The sequence below is a fragment of the Sciurus vulgaris genome (assembly GCF_902686455.1).
Source record: "Sciurus vulgaris genome assembly, chromosome: 2".
NCBI lineage: Eukaryota > Metazoa > Chordata > Mammalia > Rodentia > Sciuridae > Sciurus > Sciurus vulgaris.
Genome location: NC_136462.1, coordinates 111,577,614 through 111,594,282, shown reverse-complemented (window position 1 = coordinate 111,594,282; position 16,669 = coordinate 111,577,614). Strand labels below are relative to the sequence as shown.

General features: G+C 46.4%; 1 protein-coding gene across 7 annotated transcripts in view; it reads left to right on the top strand.

Moving 5' to 3' along the window:
• The first annotated feature begins 975 nt into the window (after positions 1-975).
• DAPK2 (death associated protein kinase 2) overlaps positions 976-16,669 on the top strand; it is a 117,403-nt gene continuing 101,709 nt past the window's right edge. For 4 of the 7 annotated variants that reach the window (XM_079125704.1, XM_079125703.1, XM_079125700.1 and 1 more), the window contains exons 1-2: positions 995-1,117; positions 6,856-6,953. In XM_079125704.1, coding sequence (XP_078981830.1) covers positions 6,862-6,953 — 92 coding nt within the window. In that variant the 5' untranslated portion in view covers positions 995-1,117; positions 6,856-6,861. Of the gene's footprint in view, positions 1,248-6,855; positions 6,954-16,669 lie in introns of those variants that run through there. The other 3 variants (XM_079125705.1, XM_079125699.1, XM_079125702.1) reach the window with 3 other exon arrangements.

Genomic DNA, 16,669 nt, shown 5'->3' with positions numbered 1-16,669 from the left:
AAACTACTGAAAGGGATGTTTCTCCCTCTTCACCGATGAAGGAAGAGCCATCCCAAGACCACACACAGGGAGGGCAGAATAGGGCTTTTAACTGGGCCATAGGACTCTGCATCTAATATTCAGCTCTCTGGAGGGGCCCTGTGGGTGATCTAGCAATAGCTCCAGGAAGGAGACTGTTTCCTTCCACTAACAGGTTTCTTGTCTTGAAATAAGACCACTGAAGTGGGTTTAACTTGTTTCCCCTTCCTTTCTCCCATCACCTCCTCAGCTATCATTCCTTTTTTCCTTTGGAATTTCCTTTTTCTTCTTCCTTCTTTCTCTCTTTTTCCTTTGGCAGAGAAAGAGGAAGAATCCACTCCTAACTCCTTTATTAGGAAAATATTTTTGGTGACATGGGGGTTTCACTAACTCTAACTCTGTCAGGACTAGGGATGGAAAGGGCAAATGAGACCGGATGCTCCCAAACTGGGTGGGGGGCAGTTAAGGAGGGAGTGTTCCCATCACAGCTGCTACCCTGCTGTGAAACGTGGGCGGTGAGGTTCCCAGAAGAATCTCTGCAATGTCAGGGAATACTCTGGCTGCAAGCGGGAAAAGGGGCCTATTTCCTGGCCCAATTTACTCCCTCACGGTGAGGGTGTGGGGGTGGGGGATTGGAATGAGGTAGGGGGACCAGAAATGCTGTTTTCTGAGCAATTGTGCCAGACTATGTAATACACCTATCAGTTCATTAAGACAAGGCTTGGAGAGGGTTTGCTGACTTGCCAAAGGCCGCCCAGCAAGTAAAGGGCAAGAGTGGGAAAGGACGCTCTAACCATCTTGCCACCTCTTGCGGCAAGAGGCACCTCAGGGCTCCAGGCAGCAGAAGGGCTCCAGGCCCTCGCCCCCGGGGCGGTCGGGAGGGGGCTCCCAGTAGGGGGCGCCCGGAACCCCGGACGCTAGCCGGGCGCGCCTCCAGCCGGCGCCTGGGACGGGGCCGGCCGCTCCGCCCCCTCGGCTCCTCCAGGACTGCGGGCGGGCACTGGGCGCTCTGCTAGGAGAGTGGAGCTGGGCGCCGGGAACGCCGCCGCGTTCCCGTCCCGTCGTGCCCGCCTCGGCCGCCGCTGCGCAGCCTTCCGCCGTGAGTAGCGCTGGTCTGCGGGCTCGACGGGCGGGACCGCGCGCACAGCCCGACGGCCGCAGCGCCAGGGGCTGGGGCTGACGGGCAGAGCCCCGGGGCGCACTTTCGGGGATCCTGACGCCGGCCCCTGGTATGGCCGGCAGTGCCCTGGGCATTGTGTCTGGCATCAGATCGCCAATCTGCCCCAGGCACGCTCGGAAGCCTGACAGGCAGGGGCGGCGAGCAGAGGCCTGGCGCGGGTGGGGAGCAGACTTCCATCAAGTTAAGCCCCCTCAAAAGGCAAGAGCATGCTCGGGGCCAGTTCCCGGGAGAGGAGAGGCCAAGGTTCTCAGCCTCTGTTGTCTTTCACACCTCCTATGCCTGCGGCCCAGGAGGTGATGCGGGAAGTGTGCTCAGTATGCCTTGAGCCTCCTGTGTGGCCGAATGAGCTGTGGGCCCCTGCTTCAGGAGCCCCTCTCTGGGGCAGAGCTAGGGTGCGCAGAGCTCAGCAGCCCGTGGAGGCAGCCAGCCGGTCCTCTGCAGGCTGGGGTGGAAGGGCATTGCCAGGGTTGACCCGGACTCTGGGCAGGCATTGTGGATGGCTCACAGGCATACCTTGGTTTGGCTAACCCTCACTATAACGCTGCAAGGTGGAAATGGATTTAGCTTTCAAAGGACAGGACGAACTCTAGTGGGGTGAGCTGCTTTGAGGCCATGCAAGTAGTGGTAAGTTAGGGGTGCACAAGGGTGCACACTGGAGAGGGTGCCATAGCTGGCTGCTGCAGTCAGATGGGCACAGCCCCTGGCACCCTGTACTCTAAAATCCTGTGGAGGGCAGCTGGGGGATGCTGTTCTGGTTCCAGACAGTTTCCCAACTGTCTCTGCAAAGGTATTTCAGGGGCAGTCCTATTGACTAAGGGGTGCTGGTGTCATGGCTACTCTATGGTTATCTTGGAGCTGTTTTTCCCCAAACACCTATCCCCCCAAGATGTGTTTTAGCATCTAATTGACCCCACTGATAATTCAGAGGCTTCCTGGAGGGCTTGGATAGGGGCTCAGGAGTGTGTGGTGTGGGTGGACATCTGCTGTCCTGGGCCAAGTTTCTGGCTTGCCCTGAACTGACCCTCATGGCCTCCCAGAAGCCTTCCTATTTGTTAGATGAGGAGGTGGAGCAAAGCCAGATCTTTACCAGGAAGATGGAGTTTTTCTCATGTCAGCTCAGGCAGGTGGCAGACCTCTTGTGCCCCAACTTCCTCATCAGGGATTGTGGTGGGTCAAAGCATGGAGTGGCCAGAAGGGCTCTGTAAGCCCTCCTCCACTTTCTTTTGGCAGCCTCCCCACAGCCTGAATGTGATGATTCCTAATGTGGGTGTGTGTGAGGGATCAGTCATTTGTATTTGACCCAAACCACTGCCTGTCCCTGCCATGGTCCTGTTTCTCTCACTTACTGTACGAGGTGAGGTGAGGAACTCAGAGTTTACTTTTGCAGAGTGAACTGTGGACAGTGGGAGAGAGGGCTTAGTGAATGTGAAGTGATGTTTCAGGCTTGAATATCTCCTAGGTTGTCCCCCAGGAGGCCACTGACTTCCCAACCCCAAGCTACCCTTGGAAGGGCTGGACGGCTCTCTACCCAAGCCCTGAGAAGTTCAATGAGCTAGCTGTGTGACTGTTGGCAAGTCCCTTCCCCTGTCTGGACCTCAGTTTCCTCCTTTTGTCAAACAAGTAGGTTAGACCAGAAGCAGTGGTTTCACAAAGGTGTGAAACTTCTGTTTCACAGTGAGTTCTTACCCAGAATCCTAGCACATAGAACAGATAGTGTGAAACTACCCTGGCCCCACTTTCTCACCCTGTTGGCTCCTGAAGCAGAGTCTAAAATCCCCTAAATAGGTGTCTGTGAGGTCCACTTCTGTGGGGTCCTAGGAAATCTGTTAGCACCCCAGGGTATTGCCTGTTATTGAGGTGGTAGGCAGGAATATGAATTCCAAGGACTCCGGTAGGAGAAATGTGGGTACTAACGTGGGTCTCATCCTTGGAATGTCTGGAGCTAATGACCTGTGTCTCTGGCCAAAAGTTGTAGCCATGTCTCTTCCCTCTGCCATGTGGTTTCAGCTTTTCAGGCTCAGAAAGGCGCCTGTGCCTTTCGGTCCTTTTCTAGGTCCTACCTGGTGACAATAAATCCACCTCAGAGTTTCTCTAGTTTATTTACATGCTTCTAGACTGATAAAGTGCAGTCAGTTTGGGGGAGGTATTAGGAAAGGGCTTTAAGCTGTTATGTGTTGTTTTACTGTATGAGCTATGTCTTTGAGAAAGGAGGCTGGGGCACTAAATGCAAACCAACCAACATTTATGGAGTGTCTGCTGTATATCAGCTACTTCGAGGGGACAGGAATGAAAATGTCACAACACTTATGGGGTTCCAAGACAATAGGCAGGAGAGGAGAAACATATCAGGATTGTCCAGAGACCATTTCAAACATTTCATGTATCTCACTTATCCATAAAGTAGAAATGTCTAATTTTAAGAATTATATAAAACTTTGATTGCAAGCAAAATACATGCACATCCCATGTGTCCATATTACCATCACCCAGATTGAGAACCAACATTGCCAACACCCAGAAGTCTCTTGTGTCCCCTTCTAGTCACAACGTCCCACCCAGATGGAACCATTGTTTTGACTTCTAGCATCACAGGTTAGTTTTGCTAAAATGGAACCACACACTATGTAATCTTTGGCATTTGACTTCTCTCATTCAACATGTTCATTAATGAGATTCAACCCTGTTGTAGCAGGTAGCAGTAGTTTGTTAATTCTCATTGTTGTATAATTCCATTGTATGGATACATCTCAATTTATCCATTCTTCAGTTGATAATTATTTGGTTGGGTTGCTTCCAATTTTTAGTTATTCCTAATAATATTGTGAACATTCAAACATGGACCATTCTGGAAAACAACCACACACATTGCTTTTTTTTAGAATATTTTTTTAGTCGTAGATGGACATAATACCTTTATTTTATTTATTTATTTTTATGTGGTGCTGAGGATCAAACCTAGTACCTCACATGTGTCAGGCAAGCACTCTACCACTGAACCCCAGAAGGAGCTGTATGCATTTCTTTTATTATGTCCCCCGCTCCAGCAGTTTTCCAGAGTGGTTGTCCCTGTATGTACTCCCCTTGACAGTATTTGAGAGCTCTAGTTGCTCCACATACTCAACATCAGCAGGCATTGTATAGGTCTAATTTCCCATGGAAGTAATTTGAAGTTCAGAAAAGCTATCCTGTGCTCAGCTAAGGACAATGTGTTTATAAGTGGCAGAGTTGGGATTTGAACCCAGACCTGTGTTACTGTGTAATCTGTGCTGCCTACTTCTGAGATAGACATAGATTATGATCTGAACCCAAATTCTAACCCTAAATATGTATGAAGAGCACTCTTTGGGAATTTAAACGGGGAGAATTTTCATTTGTTTGTGGGAGGAAGGATTGTGGTGCCTCACAGAGATGGTAGCATTTGAGCTGGGCCTTGCAGGAAGAGGGTTTTGCCTGGAGGGCTCTCCAGGTTGGGCTTCTGTGGAAAGGGCCCTGCTCCAGCAGAGGCATGGTAGGAGTGAAAGTTTTGGGGGAATGGGAAATGTCTACTTTGGCTGTGATATAGAATAGGTGGACAGATAAGTTGAGGCCAAATTTGGCAGGTGAGTTGAACCTTACGGTGCTCCCCTTCTTGCTAACATTGACCATCCTAGATGTGGAGCTGTTTTACTGAGGAACTGGGGCTTCTTCAAATGCATCTCAGCCTCTGGTGGTGAATGGAGCTGACCTCTCACCAAATGGAAAATTCCTGAGACCACTCTTAGGGTTTTTGCCAACAAAAAAAATTTTTTTGGAGTTTTCTGCTTACATCTAGCTATGTGAGTTTAGTCACCCCCACCCTTACGACCTGACCCAAATAGTTGTTTGGAAGGAGTTTTTCAGCAAAAAGAAGATGGTAGACAGCAGTCCCACCACCTCTAAGACTAGACTCAGAAGATTTGCCATAATATTGGGGGTGAGGGTAGGCCTAGCTTCTGATTCTGGTTTTGCTGGGGGACTCCGAGACTGTTTTTTCTGAGAAAGGAACCAAATTGGTTGTCTCAATGGCTGTGGGAAGCAGAAACACAAATAATAATCTGAAATGAATCAAGTAACATTAACAATCATCCTCCTTATTTGTATAGCAGTTTATAATTCTTATCACAGTGGATTCCCAGATGCATATATCACAGTAGGTGATATGGATAATGTTACCTCTGTTTACATTTGAGAAGACTGCGACCCAAAGAGGGTGCCAACCTGTTGTGGGCCATAGTGCTATTGCACACCAAACTAGTCCAGAGCTGGGGATGCTGCAGCCTGTTCTTTTTGTTATTCCATGTCCAGGCTCTGACTGCATAGTAGAGACCAGGCAAGGAGAGGATACGTAAAGAACTATGGAGGCAGACAGGCAGGTGATCCTGAGAGTTAGACCTTGAAGCCAGGCCAGCTCTGCCTGGGGGGGTCTTCAGATGTGTGTGTGCCTTGGCAGGAGGGACAGTGGAGGTAGCATCTAGATAGTGGTGCTCTGATTTGCAGGGGGCAGAGCTGGAGGAAAGAAAGTGGAAATGTGTATATCCCCTGAGAGTGAGAACAGCTCCAACCACTTGGCATTGGTGAGATGTGCCCTTATGTAATGGTGTCTCCACCCAGCCTGTTGAAATTGATCTTTTGAGTTACATGGAGCCTGGGCATGTTTGGCATCTGATTGGCAGGCAGGGGTGCTACCCATGCTAGCCAAAATGGGTTCTGAGAGGCCTTTTCTAATTAATGACTTTTGAAATACAGATCCACAAGTTTTATCTTTTTGACTGGCAGACTATGCCCTGGGCCCTGCCCTCCCGGTGCTGTCCAGGGTGGCAAGTAGCTGTCTCAGGAATGGGCAAAGATCCCAGGGGAGTATGCAAAGTCTCTTTTGGTAGAGTGATAAGGGCTCCTGATGGCTCAGAGTAGCCCTGTGGTTCTCATTAAGGTGCCCTGGGCGGGAACTTAGTTCCACTTTACAGATGAGGAAACCAAGCCTCTCCACAAGCAGTGAAATCACAGATCTAGTTGCAGGCAAAGCTGGAACCAGTACCTCAGGCTTCTGACTCTTGGTGCCTGTTATAATTTGTCACTTTATTCCCGCCCATCTTCCCCTTGGGGTGATGAGTGAGAGCAGTTACCAATCTGTTCAGACTTGCAGTTGGGTGGCACAACCCCTGAGGGAGCTGAGGTCATGATAATTCCTGCCTTTTTATAGCATTTTGTCATTTACCAAACAATTTCATGACTTGAAGTTGATTTTTACAGAATTAGCCCATTTTACAGATGAGGAAGCAAAATCCCTTGCAGCCTAAATGGGACTTGAACCTGGGACTTCTGACTCAAAAACTAGTGCTTTCATTACTGTACCACAGTTTTTTCTTTTCTCAGTGGATCTGAACTTAATGAGAACAAATAGTTCACCATGGATCTTTTTCTCAGAACTTCTTCAAAAGAAGTAAGAAGGACTCTTTTTCTGTCTCCTTAGTAAATTTGAATAAATAACCAGATGTGGTGGCACATGCTTGTAATCCCAGATTCTCCAGAGGTTGAGGCAGGAGGATTGCAAATTTGAAGCCAGCCTGAACAATTTTGCAAGCCCCTGTCTCTAAATAAATAAATAAACCGAATTAATTTCAGGTTTCTTCCCATTTCAGGGTTGTATGGTCCAGGCCTCCATGAGGAGCTCAAACATGGAGACGTTCAAGCAGCAGAAGGTGGAGGACTTTTATGACATCGGGGAGGAGCTGGGGAGGTAAGAAATTGGTGGAGGGGATGTGACCAAAGCCAGTTATGCTGCCTTTTGGTGGATTGTCAGTTGGTGTTGTAAGACATGGACTTGCCAAGGAATAGTGGGAAGCTTTAAAAACAAGCCCGAGGCTTATTCACTTCATGGGTGACTCTGCAAACTGTCATCTCTCTGGAAATAAAGACTTGCTAGTAGAAGGGACTAGAATTGATGAGATCTGTTTTCAGTATAACCTGACAGCTGTGGCAAATCTTAGTGATTCTTGTCTCATCTGTTACTTTTTTCACAATTCCCTCTCTAGGCTCTGGACAGAGACCTGAACCATTGATTTTCTTCTGAGCCCCACTTGGGATTCTCCGTGGTTCCCAGGATTTTGGTTTTTAAGCTCAGAACCTGAATGGGAGGAGGTGGAGTAATCTCCTGTAAATGGATTTACAGTCAAGTAAACAGTCACATGAGTCTAGTCATGAAGTTTCTTGGAATCTGAATTACTTAGTGCATTGTTGGGTTTGCTCAACCCAGAATGCAGTCAGAGCTAAACTCTGAGGTATGAAAACAATTACTCTTTGGAGAGAAATTAGGGTTTTTCTCAAGTTTTCAGGTCTTCTAATTTTTAATAACTGCTGATACTTAGGTGGTGTTTTTTTCGTTTTGGTTTTGTTTTTGCTGTACTGGGGATTGAACCCAGGGCTTGTGCATGCTAGTAGATAAGTGTTCTACCTACCTCTGAGTTACATTCCCAGTAAAATTTAAAAAAAAATTTTTTTAAAAATTTTACCTTGAATTAGGTTCACACTAAATTGCCAGGATTGGCCTCAAACTTGTGATCCTCCTGTCTCAGCCTCTTGAGTAGTTGGGATTAATAGGCATGTACCTTTTCGCCTGGCAAGATGGTGTTTTTTAGTAGTTACAAAACACCAGTCATGAGATCTGATTCTCACAACAATGTGTGAAATAGAAATTATTTCTACTCTTATTTTCCAAATAACAAAACTGTAGTCTACAGTTTAGGCGAGCTGCCCAAAGTCACTGAGGCAGCAAGTGACTTGGCCAAGGGGCTGACCAGTTCAGTTTGTATGTGCACATTTGTCCTGCTCTCTTCTGTGAGAATGACACTGCACAGTCACATGGGCTCACCAGAATACCCACATGCCCAGCAGCATAAAACCCTGGCAGTTTAGGGTGTCCATTGTATTCAACAAGTAAAATAAGTGGCCTTTTCCCTTTATAGAACTCTTGGGTCAGGACTAAATCTTTTACTTTAGTTTTTAAAGACAAGCAGAAAGAACTCCAAAGCCAAAAGTTTCATTGTCAGAAAAATGGAAATAGCAGATGCAGTGTTAGTTCTGGCTGGCTGGTTAGGTGGGAAGCAAGTGACTGCAGAGACCTCAGAGGAGATGACTCCTCAGCCTTCTATTGGAGACTGGCTGCCCCTGCCAGTGTGGGGCCCAATGAAGATGTGTCAGGAAAACAAAAGGCCAGAGGCTTGGGGGGCTCATCTGGGTTCTGCCTCTAAATTGGAAACCAGGTTCTCTTCTCCTCAGGCCCTTCTGCCCTTGGGAAGTGGCCTCTTCTGCAGATCTTGGCAGGCCCTGCCCACGGTGATGGATTTGGCTTCGCCTTGGCCATATGGAGTATAGGGTGTGTGCTAGGTGCCGTGAGTTCAAAGATGAGCAAAACACAGATAGCCTCTAGCTCTGCTAGAGCTCCAGCCTGCAGTAGGATCAGCTGCATACACAATGACAAGGACAGAGTGGGATTAGACTATTGGAAATTGAGAAGTCAGATGGGGCAAGGGTCCTGATGAAGAAATAGAGGCAGTTCCCTGGGAAATTCATTCGTCATCTCCTTTCCCATTTACTCTGTACATTTGGGACATAAGTGGAGCTGGTGTCCGTCTATAATCCTAGCTACTCAGAAGGCTAAGGAAGGAGGATTGCAAGTTCAAAGACCAAATTCAGCAACTTAGCAAGACCCTGTCTCAAAATTAACAAGGGCTGGGGATGCAGCTCAGTGGGCAATTGTTGTAGCTCAATTCCCAATACTGCAAAAGCAAACACAAAGGGACCTGAGCTGTTAGAACTGGAAGAGAACTCATGTTTTCTGGTTCTCCCCTGCAGCAGGTGTGAATGCCCCTCACAGGCTGGGGACTCCCTATCTAAAGTGCTATATGGGTTAAAGGTGGGTAAGAGGCAAACGAGGCTTGGGGTCTTGAGGCTTTTGGAGTTACCAGCATGCTAGAACCTGTGGTCTGAAGGTCAGGTGGGCTCGAAGGCTATTAGAGGTCCTCTGTTTTAGGACCCTTATTTGACAGTTGAGGAAACCAAGGTTCAGAGCAGGGAAAGGGTTTTGCTGGGGAACATAGAACAGTTTGGAACTAGACCTGCCTTCAGGCAACCACTCAGCTTAAAGGGACAGTCCTGTCCTTCTCTCTTCCCCACCTTTTCTTCACTTAACATATTGAAGACCTACTATGTGCCAAGTACTACCCAAAGCAGCGATAAACAAAACATATACATTTTTGTCCTCTCATAGTCTGTGGTCTGTTGGTGGAAAAAGGCACAAACTAGTGAACACAGAAGGGTGAACCATTATACAGGGTGTTAGGGCTGCAAAGGGAGGGAACAGGATGCTCTGAGAGAATAATGGGGGGCATAGACCAGTGGCTTGTCCAAGGTCACACAGTGAAGCTGTGATGGAACTGAGGTGGAGTCTGGTGATCTGACTCCTAGCTTAGGGTTCTAACCATCATACCAGGAGGTTGCTCTGAACTAGCCATTTTGAGAACTGAGTAAACGCCAGGCAAAGGCAGCAGTGTGGACTGGCCCCGTAGGCAGGAAAATCCCAAGGCCAGTGTAGCTTTGGGGCAAACAGTGCCAGATGAGGTAGGTGGGAGCCAGGTCCAGTTGGCAAACTTCCTGCCAACTTGGAGTAGTAAGAGGTTTGGCATTTGGGGTCATGTGGGTTGGGATTTGAGTTCCCTTCTTAGCTGTGCAACCTCAGGACAATTTATTCAACCTCTGTTTTCTTCTCCATAAAATGTTTTCTTCTCTATACCCACCTCATGGCTGTGGAATGGTATAAGATGTTGAGTCAAAGGTGTTGAGTCAAAGGTGTTGAGTCAAAGGTGTTGAGTCTAAGGCGACCTAACAATGGACTGAGGCTTTGAAGTAAGTTTGGGACATCAAGGCCTCACTTTCCACCTCTACAGCCCCCCAGGAGGAAGGCGTGGGACTCTGCAGGAAGCACCACATGGGGGTTAACTGATTTCTGGAGGATTGTATGTAAACCTGCTTCCTCTTTTTTTTTTTTTGAGAAATGAACTCAGGGGTGCTTTACTATTGAGCTACATCCACAGCCCTTTTAATTTTTATTTTCAGACAGGGTCTCACTTAGTTACTTAGGGCCTCACTAAGTTGCTGAGGCTGGCCTTGAACTTGTGATCCATCTGCCTCAACTTCCTGAGCTGCTGGATTACAAGCATGTGCCACCACACCTGGTACCTGCTTTTTCTTCTATCAATGAGCACCCTACCCTAGACTCAAGGTTATCTCATTGATTTTAACTCTTCATAAGTTCTTACTATGCGAAAGTGCAAATGAATGAAAGCTTGTTACCTATCATAATGGATGAAGCTCACAAGCAATCCTGAGCAAGGGAATTAGATTCCAGAATCCATACTATATAATTCCATTCCTATCAAGTTCAAACCAGGCAAAATGAATCCATGGTGTTAGAATTCAGAAAGGCAGGTATCTTTAGGGAACAAGAGACTCAGAGGGCATGGAGAGGATTTCTGAGGTGCAGATATCGTTCTTTCTTGATCTGTACTTGTCTCATGGTATTGTTCATTTCATGTGTATCAAGATGTACATGAATATGTATATTTTCCTGTGTGTATGTGATACCTTAACTGAAATAGACTACTAACAAAGATCCTTCAGCTGTACTCCCTGTCCTCATCTGTCCCTGAATCACATGTTTTTGATTCCTTTAGAGGCATTTTCTTCTTTATCCTAGGGGCAAGAGACCCTCTATAAACTTTGGGTTGGAATAGCGTACCCTCACTGGGACATCCTGTGCTTAGCTGGGGTCCCATCTGCCTACACAGCTAGCCTGATTTCTGGCTCCCCACAATGCCCGCAGATGCTTGGCTGTGCTCACACTTTGGCACCAGCCTGTTCAGGGTGCTGGAGGTTGTCTGCTCTTCCCATGAGTGTGGAGAAACGCTGGCCTGCAGATTATGGCCTCTCCCAGCCTTGGTATCCATCAGTAGGGCAGAGCGGGGGAATATTAAAGCAGGACTCAAACAGAGAAGCCTGTTCAGCCCCTCATTTTATGGATGAGGTAAAGAACAGTGGCTTGTCCAAGGTCACACAGTGACGCTGTGATGGAACCGAGGTGGAGTCTGATGATCTGACTCCTAGTTTAGGGTTCTAATCATCATACCAGAAGGACTCACAACACACAAGATCATTTTTTCTTTTAATGTGAATGCTTCTGGAGAGTTGGAGAGAATACAAAGCAGGGTAGTCTTTTTGGTTTGACCTTGAGGATAAACCATTACAGCCCAAGTTAGGAGGTGGAGCATTTGGGAAGGAGCAATGTTTCCCAGGAGAAGAGTGCTGGTGGATAGGCCCAGTGGTAGTTTCCGACCTCCACCTACACATCCTGAGGATATAAAGGAAATTAACATCATGTAGCAATCAGAGATTCTTTTTTTCCTATTCTTCAATTACTTTCCTTCACTTAATTTCCTTTTCTTATATTATCATATTAATGTAAAATCATTAAATGTTACCATTAAACTGGATCGCAACAAAAATTTAATTCAAATCCCGCATTTTATAGGCAGGGAAAGTGAGGACCAGAGAGGGGAAGTGATTTGTCCAAAGTCACAGAGCAAGTGATATAGGAGATAGAACTCAAAGGCAGAACCTTCTCAACGATATTGTGCTGGTTTAAACAAATAAACAGACAACAACCAAAACTTAGCATTGGACCTGGTGGTGTGCTCCAGTAGTTCCAGCTATCTGAATGCCAAGGCTAGAGCATGTTTACAGTCCAGGAGTTTAGGGCCAGTGTGAGCAATGTCACAGGACTTCATCTCTCTAAAATAAGAAGATAATTTAAGATAATAAAAGATCAGTAACATTAACCCAATAGCTATTTATTTATTTATTTTGCAGTGCTGGGGATTGAACCCAGGGCCTTATTCTTACGAGGCAAGCACTCTACCAACTGAGCTATATCCCCAGCCCCTAACCCACAGCTGTCGTTATTTCTCTGTCTTCCCTTCTAATCTTTCTGAGGATGTTTCTCATATCCACACATTCCTCCTCCCTGTGTCCACTTGAAGCACACATGCTTGCACACAGTTCACATTCCCCTAAGTGCTAAGCAGGCTGGGGAGAACCAGCAGAGCAGAACAGGAATGGCCCCTGTCCCTGGGAGAGGCCAGGGATGAGATTAGGCCTGTCTCATATTTGTTTATACTGGGCTGTCAACTCTTCGAAGTCAGGTCCACATCTGTTCTATTTTGAGCACTATTTAGTACTGAGATGGAGGCCAGAGGTCCCCAAAACTTCTGTGACTCATCTTTATCCTTGTTCTTCCCTCGCTCTTGGAAAAACTATACTTTTCCCTTAAGGACCAGATCAAATGCTATCTTCCCAACAGAGCCTGTCATGACCCACCCTCCAGTCCATCCCTCCCTCTTCTGGTGGATTTAGTTACTTTTTATTCTGGAACACCATCTCTATTGAGTGCTAAAGTCACTAACCCTCATGTTACACAACAGGGTTTATTTGGTCCTCTTCCCTGTTGGACCAGCAGTTTCTCCAAGTTGGACTTCTGTATTTTTCAGCTTTTATCCATCTGTCCCTGCTACTGTGGTGTCCATTCCAGGCCTTTTATACTCAACACCCACAGTTCAACTGCAGAACTATCTGGAACCTACCTTAAGTTAACAATGAGTCAGAAAACCCCCCTTCCCATAACGCTGGACTCCATGAGTGACTGGGACATCTCAGGTACAAAGTGGGAAACACAACATAAAAGTTACTTCTGTGTACCTGACACACACTGTTGTATTTAATTCTTATAATACCATGTGAAATAGTTATTTCCATCTTTTTTTTTAAAAGAAAAGTAGATGTGGATTATTTTTTAAGCTGTTGATGTACCTTTATTTTATTCTTTTATTTATATGTTGTGCTGAGAATTGAACCCAGTGCCTCACACATCCTAGGCAAGTGTTCTACCACTGAGCCACAACCCCAGCCCAGTTGTACTCATCTTGAAGATAAAGAAACTCAGTCTCTAAGATGTTAAATAATTGATGTAAGAAATATAGACCTGCCTTATCAAGGAGAAGCCAAATTGGACATTCAACTCTGTGTGACCCAGTAAATCTCAGAAAAAGTCAGAAATAAAGAGCCCTGTCCTTCACCCTGGCCTGGGATATTTGTGCCCTTATGATCACACACATGCCAGCATTTTCTGCTGCTGGGAAAACAGAAACTACTGGAGTATGTTAGGAATCTACTGCCCTCCTGTCAACCTGGACTGAACCCTTCTCATCTTTCTGGAACAGCACAAGGGGGATTCCATTTCCATTTGACAGATGAGGAGAACAAGGCTCAGAGAAGTTAAATAAGGTACTCATGGTCACACAGTCTGAAAAGTGAAGTCAGGATTCTCTCCTAGATCTGTGAAATTAAAAAACCCGTAGGCTTTCTATGGGAATTTCATGATTTAATCAAAATCTATATGGGAGATTCTTCGAAGGTCATCTGTTCTAGTAGAGGCCAGGGCTCAGGCTGGTGGGGGTTGAGGTAGTTTTACCAGTAACGGGGACTCAAAGTGAAGAAAAGAGAGCAATATATACATCCTCCTCATGGGGCAGTAGCTAGGATGACCCCAAACTGCAGAATTCCCTTGGTGGGATTCCGTCTTGCAGCCTTGATGTTGTTCTTATTCTCAAGCCTTCTAGCTATAGGACAGTGGCCCAGCTCAGTGTGGAGAGTGGTTAGACACAGGGGAGGTGGGTGGCAGGAGTCAGTGACAGCCCCCTCAATATCCAGAAGCAAGGAAAAAACGCCAACTCCAGTCCTGTCAGCACCACAGAGCAGGCTTCAGATGGGAAGGGTCCTCACCTGGCTCAGAAGTCCTTGTGGCCTCTAACCTGTGGAGTAAATCAAAGGGTAAAGGGAACTGTGAGTGCAGAATGCCACAGTTCAGCACAGTGCCCTCTTGTCCCTCAGGCTTTAGGCTTGAGACTTTCCAGGGCCTGTCACAGATAAACTTGGAGTTAGTGGTAAGGAAGCTACCTGGACCATAGCTGCCCCCTAGATAAGCCAGTGGTTTCCTGAAACTTAGTGGGTGTGTGGATGTGTACGTACATGCACATCTGTACTCTAGGTCATTGTTGCAGTTAACAATAAATATTTTTACCCATGATACCCTGGGAACCTAGATGGAGAGAGGAGACTTAGGACAGGCCTGGCTCCACAAGACCTTAAGACTCAGTTCAATCCCAGGGATGTTCTCCTCCAAAGATGAAATGAGCAAAGGGACTAGACCATGTGCTAATGGAGTGACCCCCATTAGAGTTCCGACCCCATTAGACCCCATGGAGAGTTCAGAGGAGGAAACCATCACTCTGGGTGGGGCAGCTCCTCATGGTCTAATGTGGGAGATGGCTGTGATCTCCTTGAGGAAGGGCTCTATCAGGACTGTGGGGCAGAGGCTGGGCAGGAGGAGAGGGTGAAGGGATGGAGCTGTGGAGAGGACAGACTGCAGAGGGCCCTGGATGACAGAAGCTGTAGATGAGGGAGGGAGGTGTTTTCATCACCCATTGTTAGGAAAACAAAGCACAAAGCCACTCAAACAAAGTGGTTGCATTGCACATGCTTCAGTCAGAAAGAAGCTCAGCACCCAGTGCAAATCTCTGGCCCTGAGGTGTGGGTCTCATTGAGCTCTGTCTACCGTAGGAAAACTGTAAAAACTGGGGGGAGGGACTGTGTGGGGGTGAGTGAAACCATTATCTCCCCACCATCTGCTGGATATCCTTTCTTTTCTACTTATTTGTTGCCAGTGTGTAAATTCTGTGTTGTGGTTTTGGGTTGTGGTTTTGGACTCATGTTATTTATTTATGTGTATCTTTCCATGCATCTGGAGTTCATATACTCAAAATTCTTTTGTTTTGAAATAACTTCAAATGTAATAGGAAAGGTATAAGAATAATAGAACTCCCATGTACCTTTGACCCAGATATACCCATTTTAACATCTATTTGTCTCCTGTCTCTTTCTCTCTCTCCCGTTTTTCCCTTCCCTTCTTCTCCTCTTCCTGTCTTCTTACCTTTTCTTCTGAGTCAGACTCTGTATGTCTCCATCTATCTGACCCATTTGAGGGCAGGTGGCAGACATTCTGCCTCTTCATCCCGTAGTACTTCATTGTGTATCTCCTGGGAATGTGGACATTCTCTTTCATCACCACAGTACAGGATCATATGTGGCATCTTGTTGTCACATCTCTTTAGTCTCCTTTAAGTTTTAAGCTGGAGTTATTCCTTAACCTTTTTTTTTTTTCCACTTTCATGATGTTGGTATTTTTGAAGAATACTGGCCTTTTTAAAGATAAATACAATCCATAGACTTTTGTTAACTTCAAAATATTCAACCACGTAGGCATTCCAAAATTATTTAATTTTCCCCTGTTGTTTTTCATTGCTAAAAATAATAGTATTTCTGTGAACACATTTGTTTAATTTCCTCTCTGCGTTATTTCTGTTGGGCGTACTCCCAGAGGTGGCATTCCAGGGCAAAGGTTGTGACTGATTTGCTTAATGGTTCAAACTAGAAATACTGAACCAGCTTACAGCGTCACCAGCACATACTTATTTCCTTATGGCTTTGCTGACACTCTCATTGTTTTTGTGTATTTTTGGTAGTTTTAGAGTTTTATGAAGATACAGTAATATTTTCATTGTGGGGAAATTTGAAGAGCTTGAAGTCTTCTGTACTTTTCCGTTTATTCAAATCTTATTCCTTATGCTTCTTTATCATTTTTCATGGTATTTATGTTTCATTTGCATTCATTACCTTTTCATGGATAATTTTAAATTCTGATAGCAACAGGGCAGGTAATCATTTTATAAGTGATGAAAGGGAGGCTCGAGGACTCTCCCTGACCCAGGCCTAGACACAGAGTTCTTCCCTATAGACCCACGGTGTTGCTTCCTCTTACCAGAAATAGAATGCATGTTTCTCAGGGCCTCCAGAACTCTTCAAGGAGTCTGCTTCTTTGTCTCTGCCTTTGGAAGCCAGCTGGAAGGGTCCTATTGGGAAGCTTTCTGGGAGAGTGCTATTGGGAGAGGGCTGCTTGGGGTGGATGTGCTTTTGGGAAAGCCCAGGAGTGAGCTCTTGTTCTCCTCCTTGCTGGGGAGAAGGTGAGGGCTCTGAGACTCCCATCTTCTCAGGTCTAGCAAGTAACCCAGAGCCCTGGGGTGCAGGGGGGAAACCCTGTGAGACCCTACAGCTTCCAGTGCCTCCCATAGAGGAGACAGCCCTGGCCTTGAGTCTCCCTTCTGATCACCTCACCCCAAAGCAGCTTTTGAACCCAAGACCTTTACCTTTCAAGGACTCTTGCATCGTCCAGGGGACAGAAAACTGTAGCCCTGTGGCTGAATCTGATCTACCACCTGTGCATGACTGACC